This window comes from Venturia canescens, chromosome 6, assembly GCF_019457755.1.
Source record: "Venturia canescens isolate UGA chromosome 6, ASM1945775v1, whole genome shotgun sequence".
Taxonomy (NCBI): Eukaryota; Metazoa; Arthropoda; class Insecta; order Hymenoptera; family Ichneumonidae; genus Venturia; species Venturia canescens.
The window spans coordinates 4187636-4197496 of NC_057426.1; the positions used below are offsets into that span (position 1 = coordinate 4187636).

The following is a 9861-nucleotide window of genomic DNA, read 5'->3' on the forward strand; positions in this document are numbered from 1 at the left end:
TATTTGCTGTCACCTATTCAATGCATTGTTGTTATTATAGTAAATCGAAAAGTATTTGGAATAAATTTTTATATACAATATTGATCAATATAGATATGAATATAGTATCATTTGAATATGTGGAGAAAAACGTATACGCGCGATAGAAACTTGAGTGAAACATTTTAATAAAGTTGGCATTCAAACTTAAAAATTAGAACTCGTCAAACCGAATTTCGTGTGATTGCTCATTTTTTTGTTTGTCATATTACAACAGAAGTTTCCTTAAGGCGACGTTGTCACGTCTTCGCGTTGGATTTCCATTGAGAGAGTTCCGTCTATCATCAGAAATCGTGATTCGTGAGACTGTAGACTAGTGAGACGCGTTGCGAGTTGCGAGTCGAGTGCGAGTACTGCGAGTCAGTTCAGTCTGCGACTGCAACGTGAGTCGTACGGATGGGGTGTTATTCGTTTTCCATCACGCTTCACCTCATAATCGTTCTTTGACGTGTTGACAGTTCTTCCGCACTGTTCAGTCCTGATAGAAGGTACAAAATTTAGGTACCATCTGATTATATACCAACATTTTTATTTTCGACTAGTACGACTATGAGCTTCAGAAGCTTTTTAATATAACATTGTTTTTTTCTAAAGAATAGTCTGAGGTTGATGTTAATTTCGCGCCTCTCAGAAGTCTACTTTCCTCTTTTTTTTTTAATACTTTACACAAATTATTCTACAAACGTATCTCAATTCATTTGATTCTAGTACCTACAAAGGTTCATGCATCAATAGATTGGAGTGTTCTTTTTTTGAAATTCGAACGATTTTGATTTTTCATTGCTTACATTTTTTACAGTGAAAGTAGGGATTGGTTTTGAACGAGTTTCAGGTCATTGGTATCAAAATTAACAGTGAAAAATTTATAATTGATTGCCATTGAATGATTTATACTCAGTTTCAATCTATAATTACTTTGCGGATTGTGTTTGAAATTTTTCTGGTAAACGCAATTTCAAACTTTATTGATCAGTGGTATACAAAACATGAAAATACACTAATCTTTTTTAAGAGGCCATTCCTGTAGTAGACAACTAATTTATGATTTTAGATTTTAACAGAATATGAATTTCTACTCTCTGTTTTTAATTTTCTGTAACATCTAAATTCCAGAAATTTGCGAACTTTTGTTTATCTAATAATGAATATTTCTCCCCTATGAGTGGTAATTGAAAAGTTTCAGGAATAACAGTCCAAAACTTCTATTTATACAAAAAACAAAGACTGGTTTTCCTGATGCAAGTAAATTACATATCGGATTTACTTTACGTCGATCAAGTGCACAAAATTGTAATGTTTTCCTTGCTCAACAATATTTTTGTAATTAGAATATGAAACAAATTCAGCGATCTTTGATACAAATGGAAACTTATAAATAAAAGAAGCAGATTAAGGCCACCCAACAATGATTTCTTCAGACCACATTCCTATGTCATTGTTCATCAACATAACTTCGCGATTAGAAATTCCCTGTGTTTATTTTGAAATGAATTTATGATTTTGAAGTGAAAACTGTTTGCAAATATATGGGTATACATTTTTTTTCCTACGAGATGAAATTGTATGTCAAGGAATGTTTGTGATTATTGTATCGTAGCTTACCTTTCATTACTAAAACCTGAAATATGCTTGTTGACTCATTCTCATTGATCCTTGGACTATCTAAACGTTTTCTCTTTTTTCAATATGTGGAAAGATCCCTGTCAAAGGTGTGCACAAACTTATCGCATTAAGATAGTGATGTATTTATGGCGTATAAAGATTCTCATCTGCGAGCGACCTTATTTAAAGTTGTACAATAAGATAACTTTCACAGTTGTTTGATATACTTGTGGATAAAAAATTTGTAAGATATATCACGTGAATTTCATTATGGTAGGATAATAATGAGGCGAGAAAATTCTTTTATGAGCAATTCCAAACAGTGATAGAGCTCAAACTGTGTCTGTAGTTCGATGATAAAAATTTAGTATTATTTCTTTAATTGAAATCCAGGACGCTCCAGAGTATAAAAAAATTTAAATTATCATAATTTCTCCTACCCTAAGAGGATGGATAGTGCAGTACGGTTGTTACAGTATTTTTCATCCTCGATTTGATCAATAATGTGTAATATCGCCATGGAAGAGATTTGTTAATACCTAGTAAATGCTGCACCAACTAGGAGCCTCATTTTCTATCGTTCGCTCGTACGGAACCGGGGACGTCCGGTCTTTAAATGGTTCCGCTCGTCCGAGATCGAAAAAGTTTAAAAAAATGAAGAGCCTCGTGTTTCGTTATCATTCGTAGATTAAATCGGGCGGAAGAACGAGTTTTCACATTTTTAATCATTTAAAAAAAACCACTGACTCACCAAGATTCTTTTTTTCAGATACGGACCGTTCCTGGAGATAAGAAAGTTGATTGGAGGAAGCAAAAGAAAAGGACCAATAATGACGATAAAAAAGATTTGCTGTATCGGAGCCGGCTACGTTGGAGGACCGACATGCAGTGTAATCGCTCTTAAATGCCCTGAAATTCAAGTGACCGTTGTGGATAAAAGTAGAGAGAGAATAGCCCAGTGGAATTCAGAAAAACTGCCTATTTACGAGCCACGTCTGGACGAAGTTGTGCAAAAAACTCGTGGCAAAAACTTGTTTTTCTCCACGGACATTGACACAGCCATAGAGGAAGCTGATCTTATATTCATATCAGTAAACACACCAACTAAAACCTTTGGCAATGGCAAAGGTAGAGCAGCCGATCTCAAATACGTTGAGAGCGCTGCTCGAATGATCGCCGAAATTGCGACCAGTGATAAAATCGTCGTAGAAAAAAGTACAGTTCCTGTTAGAGCCGCTGAACGTATTATGGATATCTTACGAGCGAACCACAAACCTGGCGTTTCTTATCAGGTGAAAAAAAATATTCACATTAATCAGATGGTAAAAAAAAAGAATGCATTTGGGTTTCAAAGCTGCATTGTTTTTCGTATGTTTGCAAATCAACATTGCTAAGAGCATAATGTTGAAGATTCTTGGCACTTCAGGGTCATTTATAAAAACAGTTGAAAATACTCGATAGCTATAAACTAACAATTCGATTAATTCGAAATCTCCATTAAGTTTATAAAAATGGGTATTATCATGTAACAGGTTTTATGACGTTATTAGGTGAGAAATGCTTAGACACGTTTTGCATAGCTCGTGAAAAGATTGTCGTTGTTGTGGTTATTATTAGATATTCCGGCTCGTGCTTATTCACACGAGTTATTACTTTGGTCGAGATGTCGAATTACTTATAGCTGCAGCTCGAAATAGAATTTTTTTTTCTAACGTTCATTATCATGGGATAGTATTTGATCAAACGTAATTTTTTATTTTTTCCATTTTAACATTTGAATGATTATAAAAAATTTTAGCCTTCATTAATAATAACAAATGCTGGAGAGAATTTCCAATTTCTAAACTAAGAGGATGAAGAAGAATCGATTTTCAGAAACAAATATTTGCATGTCACAGATACTCTCGAATCCTGAATTTCTGGCCGAGGGGACTGCCATCGAAGATCTGATGGAGGCCGATCGAGTGCTGATAGGCGGTGAAGATTCTCCGAGTGGCAATGCCGCTATCGAGGAACTTTGTAAAGTTTATGAACACTGGATACCAAGAAAAAACATATTGACCACAAACACTTGGAGTTCGGAACTTTCGAAATTGGTATGTCGCTTATATCTCGAAAACTGTTAATTTTTTATCGAACGAAACGGTCTAGATAAGAAATAGAACGATGTTAAGGTAAATATTTACAAGCGGGGCTCTACCTATAAATGGATTGATTTATTTTTTTAAAATTTTTTATGAATAGAAAATATGATACGATGAAATATATAGGTGGTGCGTGACCTATTAACTCATAAAAAATGCAAGTTTTTTTTTCGACATCATGGACGTTGGAAAATGTGTTTTGATGTGAACCTCACTACTCGAATTTGCTTTAAAAATAGCTATAATGTATTGGCATCTGAAAATAAGATTTCTACCTAAAAAAATTCCAAAGAAAGGAAAGGAATGGCTCTCCAAATTCCAAATACATTGACCATCAATTTTACGTTTATTTTGTAAAAGTTTACATTGAGTTCGGAAAAGCAAGTTAAAACTTTGGGAATTTTGTCCTATTTTTCGGAATGTGTCAAGTATAAAATGCAGTTCGAAGATCATTTTCTATTTATAAAATAGAACGGTAGTAAAACTATTGTGAATGTTGGCCCAACGCACTTTGATTAATCGAAGATTCGTTATATTTCAGGCTGCCAACGCGTTTTTGGCTCAACGCATATCAAGCATAAATTCATTGTCAGCTGTGTGCGAAGCGACAGGTGCCGATGTTTCGGAGGTAGCTCGTGCGGTCGGTTTGGATTCGCGAATAGGCTCTAAATTTCTTCAAGCTTCGGTCGGTTTCGGTGGCTCGTGTTTTCAGAAAGATATTTTAAATCTCGTTTACATGTGCGAGGGACTTAATTTACCAGAAGTTGCCGCTTACTGGCAACAAGTTATTGACATGAACGAGTACCAAAAGTCACGATTTTCTGCGAAAATCGTCGAATCTCTGTTCAACACCGTCACCGACAAACACATTGCGATGCTTGGATTCGCATTCAAAAAGAATACCGGCGACACTCGCGATTCCCCGGCTATCCACGTCGCCAAAACGCTTCTCGATGAAGGCGCCGTTCTACACATCTATGACCCTAAGGTGACTTCAAAGATTTCACTCGATTTTTTTACACTTTGTAAATTTTCCTGGGATTGGAAAATGCTGAGCTTCCTTGCAAGTTTTTTTTCCAGGTTGAAGAGGCTCAGATCATGACGGATCTGTCGGTACCCGAATTTTCGAATCTAGCGAACCAGATCAGCGTTTATAAAGACGCATATTCCGCGACTAGAGATACTCATGCTATAGTCGTCTGTACCGAATGGGACGAATTTATGGTAATTCTGTATATTCTGTAAAATTTCATACTAATTCGTCGTTTCTTGAATGCCCTTTTCTGTTCAAATTCTCTTCACTACACATTCTTAAAATTACATTGCGATAAATCTTCAATCAATCTGTATTCAAGACTTTTTCAAAAGAAATTGTCAACTTGATTTCACCTCGATCTTGTTTGACGATTAACCAAGAGATTTTTTTATTGCTCCTACAGGAATTGGATTACAAGAAGATTTACAAGGAAATGAAAAAACCGGCGTACATTTTCGATGGCAGAAAAATTCTTCAGCACGGTCGTTTACAATCAATTGGTTTCATAGTGCAGACGATCGGTAAAATGCTTTCGAGAAACGTTATTTCGAGGGCGTGGGGAAGCCAAACGCAGATTTAATATCTCCAATATAATAGTTAAGAAAGATACGTTATTTTATACACAGATGTGCGTAATTGTTGATACATGTACGTACAAAAATCACGTACATAATAGCCCAGTCAAAGAAATTGACGTGCCCAAGATGGGACTAACTTTTAATCGTGGATCATTTTATACACGGGATCTTATCTTAAAACATTCCTCAAGTGCGATACCAGTTTTGAAATCCGTGTAGCCGACGAGATATTGAAAAAATTTAGCTCTTTAGTGCCCATCTCATATGTCCGAATCAAGATTTATTATCTTTATACAGTTCTAAAAAAGTCTACCGTTGAAGGTCTTAGTGATCAAATTTAACCACGGAATTAATGAGAAACGGGAAAATCATGAAAGTGATAAAACAAGAAAGTTTTTTTTAGAGTTTTCCGAAGAGAAGCAATTTTTCATTGATGTTCAAATTTGACGGAAATTCGTACGATAGTATGATGAATGAGCGCTCGTTGTAACTTTTATTTAAAGAATGGTTCCGAAATACATTTCTAGCTAATTAATTCTATGAGAATTTTAGCACTGCGCAATTCGATAATAAGACGAACGCGTCTACTAAGCTAATTTTGCTGAAGAATTGCGTGGATTGATTTTTGAAAATCATAAAATGAAAGAATCGTCAGAGCTTTACTTTTTTTGTAAGATGAAAATCATTTTTTACTTTCTATACATATTTTTGAACGTAACCACGATTATTTTTCGAACTCCCTCCAAATTTTTTTTCGCCTTTTTATTTTTATGGTAGTTTATTTACGTAACTGTACACTCGGTGGTAAAAAAATTCGATGGCCTCGATGTCCAATCTCTTTACGAAAAATATTTTACATGCACTATTTCCATGCATTTTTTCGTGCGAGTTTCTAAAATAGGACTCGAGAAGAGAGACTTATTCGAAATAGTGAATCTGTTTGCATATATTTTTTGTTCTATTTTTTATTTGGAACGATGCTCGAGTTTAATTATCGAATTGTGATATTTACAGCTGTCCAAAAATAGTTCATTTATTTATAGTTTGAATTATCGTCGAATCGCAAATTTTATTTGGTCACAAGGTTTAGCTAGAACTGTATGTTCAAAATGAAGCGTTCTTACGTATCGTTATTCTACGTGCGATAACGAAAATACATTTCCGTTTAACGATTTTATTAAAAAATACGACAAAATGACAATATCTCTCACGAGTTCTGTGGGATAAATCGTATCAATTTCATCAAGTATTACATCTAACCTTAAATTACTTCATTTAATAATAATATTGATAATCATTTCAAACATTCGGTACAATGTTTACGGAAAATCTCCTAATTGTGTACGTATTTTTTTTTTTTTTTTTTTTCAAATTTCATCTATAGCTAGACGATAGAATATAGCTATAAATATGAAATCCTATTTTTCGAGATTATTATAGAGTTAAAATGTGGTGCTAGTGATAATTGTAAATAAACAAATGTATAATTCATGAGGCATTATTCGTTAAGCCGGTGTTCGTTCGATACGTACAGGAATTATGAGAAAGATTTGGAAAATGTAAACTCGTTTCTTCAAATACTTTACATGATGAAATAATGCCTTGGCAATTCAACTTTGCATGATGAAAAAGTCATGAACTAAACACGTTAAATCGCCTATATAAGAGCATTTATCATACTTTAGGACTTGTCGAAAAGTGCAAGAGAATAAGCAAGATGAAAAATGAATTCCTCCTCTTGCTTATGCAGCGTGCTTGTGGAGCACTTGAATTTTCTCCAATCATTTTATTTCACAAATATTCCAGTACTTAGCGTTTTTCAAATAAACATCTTTTAAAAATTCAGCAATCGACATATACGGTCCATCCATATTCCGTACGTTGGATTATATCTTTCTAATTTTTTCACTAAGAATCAATTGCAGGGCTGCTGATATGTAATTGAAGTATCCTCCATGCCAAATCGACCCAGTGTGTCATTGCAAATTACCAAACTTTTCTGTAATGATAGAAATAAATTTACTGCTTATCCGCTGAAATATATTCTGTTCGAATAACATACTCAAAAGTTTTTCGAATGGCTGTTACTGAAAGTCAAGTTTTTTGAGGGGCTGAGATTAGCTGAATTTTTCAAGATTTGTTTTTGCAAAATTTTGCCATTTTTATGAAACATAATTATTGTCTAATAACCATCCAGAATTCATGATTGAGAGCAAGCTTAGATTAAATTAGCAAGAAAAATTTTGCTTTCGCTTCAAACCTATATACGAGAGCTATAGGAAAATGACATTTTTAGATCTGTCCACAAAGTTGCGCAGAACACAAAATATTGTAGATTATTACTTCTTTTCATAAGTCTTTATTACATAAGAACAAACACATTTGTAGTCCTGAATGAAGTAGGCAGGTTTATAGTGATTACCGTAATACTCTGTTGAATTTCCCAAATTGGGAAACATCACTTATATTATTATAACCCAGAACAGACGTCACATCGGAATTTTATTGCACTCACTGAAAATTTGCCATGTATTTCTTATCTTGAGATTCTAGTTTAATATACCAACAAGCATAAAGTTGTAATCCGTTACAAAATTACCCAGGTCACCAAAAGCGTTACATTAAATTTATAAAAAATCAAAAATCGTTTTTCATTTTCATTTCACAATGAAATTTGTTGATTGCACTTTGTACGAATGTAGCCAATTAAACCTGATATCAGAACGATTTGTTGATTTTTCCCAGGCTAATTCTTAGTTAAATTTTCATGTTTTCCATAAAGCTGATTGGTATCTCAAATTCTTATTGTAATGAAAAGTTATTGATATCATTCTGGGAAGCAATTTTCAAAAAAGTTGTCTCAAAGTTTTATGGAGTGTGTCTTAACATTTGTCTAGTATATTATAAACACCTCTTATCTTTGGAACTCCAGTGGAAAATAAAAAAATCAGTGAAGTGATAAGTTTTAGACATATTGCATCTCGAGAAACGATGAAAAAAATTCAAAGAAATACATTTAGAGATTGAGCTAGTATTTCATATGTTTGGAAAGGTTTTGGTCGTAACAAAGAGAAAATGATGATATAAAATTGACTGGAGATCAGAGTTGAGAAACGATTTTGAATTTAATAAATTAAAAAAAATTAACATGTACCTAAAATTCACCCTATGGATAAATGGTACTCATCTTTCACCAATTTTTGCCATCTAGTTCCATGCACCTCTGATATTTAATCAACTGCCCATGAAATTTTAACGATTCGATGCTTTGTTTCGAAATTAAGATATAAAACATCTTTTTGGAGCTGCTTCAGAAAACCTTTGATGGGAAAGCACTGTTGAAAATAAAACTACTCCGAGATATTTTTACAGCCAAAATTGTTCAGTGAATTGCCCCCAAAAATCGCCATTGTCATTCCGTTATAAGATCTCACAAAGAAATAAATACTGCATGTTGTGCGTCTGAAAGATTCTCTCATTTTGTTCTTAATTTTCATTTCGAATTATTAATTTTGTAAATTGGAAGAAGCAACATGCGTTTCATACAATTGAAATTCGTAATTGCAGTTTTTGTTTCCACACCTCCGTTGCTATAGTGGTTATTCGAATGTCTAAATGTACTGAGAGAATTGAATATATGAAATATGAGAATATGTACCGATTTGAATTGTGTATGAAAAAATTGTATTTTTTTGTGCATCGATTGTGAAAATGGTCTTTTGCCTGCTGGATCATTCACTAAGCATTAAATTTACAACGGCGATATTTCCGTTTTCCACACTTCATAAATTTTTTCAAAATAATTTGCGACATCTTCGAAGATTTTCAGATTCCCAAACAAACCAATCTTTCATCCTATCTCGTTCGCTCGTAGCAATTTTGTTCTGTTGTCAGCGCATGGGTTGTCAGAAACGTCACTGACGTACGAATGCAAGCAACACGGGCCTTAACTCTATATATTTTTATCTAAAATTCTGATTTTATTTTTATTCGTGATTTTTTCAATAATAACATGATAATCAAAACGAAAAGTTTGTTCCAATTTGAAAATATATACCGCTTGAATGATCTGTAGTATCGCGCATTATAGCAAAATTTCAAACACCTGTAATCACGTGATCGATTTTCCTAGCTAACCTAAAAATAAGTCGAGATAAAATAATTAATGCCATGTTGGACCATAAGATTATAGAACGCCACACTTCAGGCTGTAAGTATTTGATGATTTATTCTATATAATTGAAATATTATTGATGACGCTATCATTACCTTTTCCCTTATCTTTTCAACATTATCAATTTGTTTACTGTTAAAAAAAAAAGAATGAAAAGGCGCCCGAGACGTATGATGCATGTAGTTACGTTGCTGATCGGTAAAAACGTAAATTTCTACCAGCAGTTGGCGCCACTAGTTGAATGTTGCAATTTGATGTTTGTGTGCGTGTAATATGGCCGCGTGTGAA

General features: G+C 33.7%; 1 protein-coding gene across 2 annotated transcripts; it reads left to right on the top strand.

Moving 5' to 3' along the window:
- The first annotated feature begins 337 nt into the window (after positions 1-337).
- On the top strand, positions 338-9052 carry sgl (UDP-glucose 6-dehydrogenase sgl). Of its 2 annotated transcripts, none has more exons than XM_043422385.1 (6): positions 338-540; positions 2411-2933; positions 3540-3737; positions 4327-4773; positions 4866-5009; positions 5225-9052. In XM_043422385.1, the coding sequence occupies exons 2-6, from the start codon at positions 2472-2474 to the stop codon at positions 5399-5401; spliced, it is 1428 nt and encodes a 475-aa protein (XP_043278320.1). In that variant the 5' UTR covers positions 338-540; positions 2411-2471; the 3' UTR covers positions 5402-9052. The 2 variants fall into 2 exon arrangements, with proteins under 2 accessions (XP_043278320.1, XP_043278319.1); XM_043422384.1 differs by having other exon boundaries at positions 338-527.
- The last annotated feature ends 809 nt before the right edge of the window (positions 9053-9861 follow it).

Bases quoted from the DNA above. Each gene is read 5' to 3' on its own strand.
- sgl (XM_043422385.1), top strand. From the start codon at position 2,472: ATGACGATAAAAAAGATTTGCTGTATCGGAGCCGGCTACGTTGGAGGA. The intron at 2,934-3,539 runs GTGAAAAAAAAT...TGCATGTCACAG, and splicing joins AACCTGGCGTTTCTTATCAG to ATACTCTCGAATCCTGAATT. The intron at 3,738-4,326 runs GTATGTCGCTTA...GTTATATTTCAG, and splicing joins GTTCGGAACTTTCGAAATTG to GCTGCCAACGCGTTTTTGGC.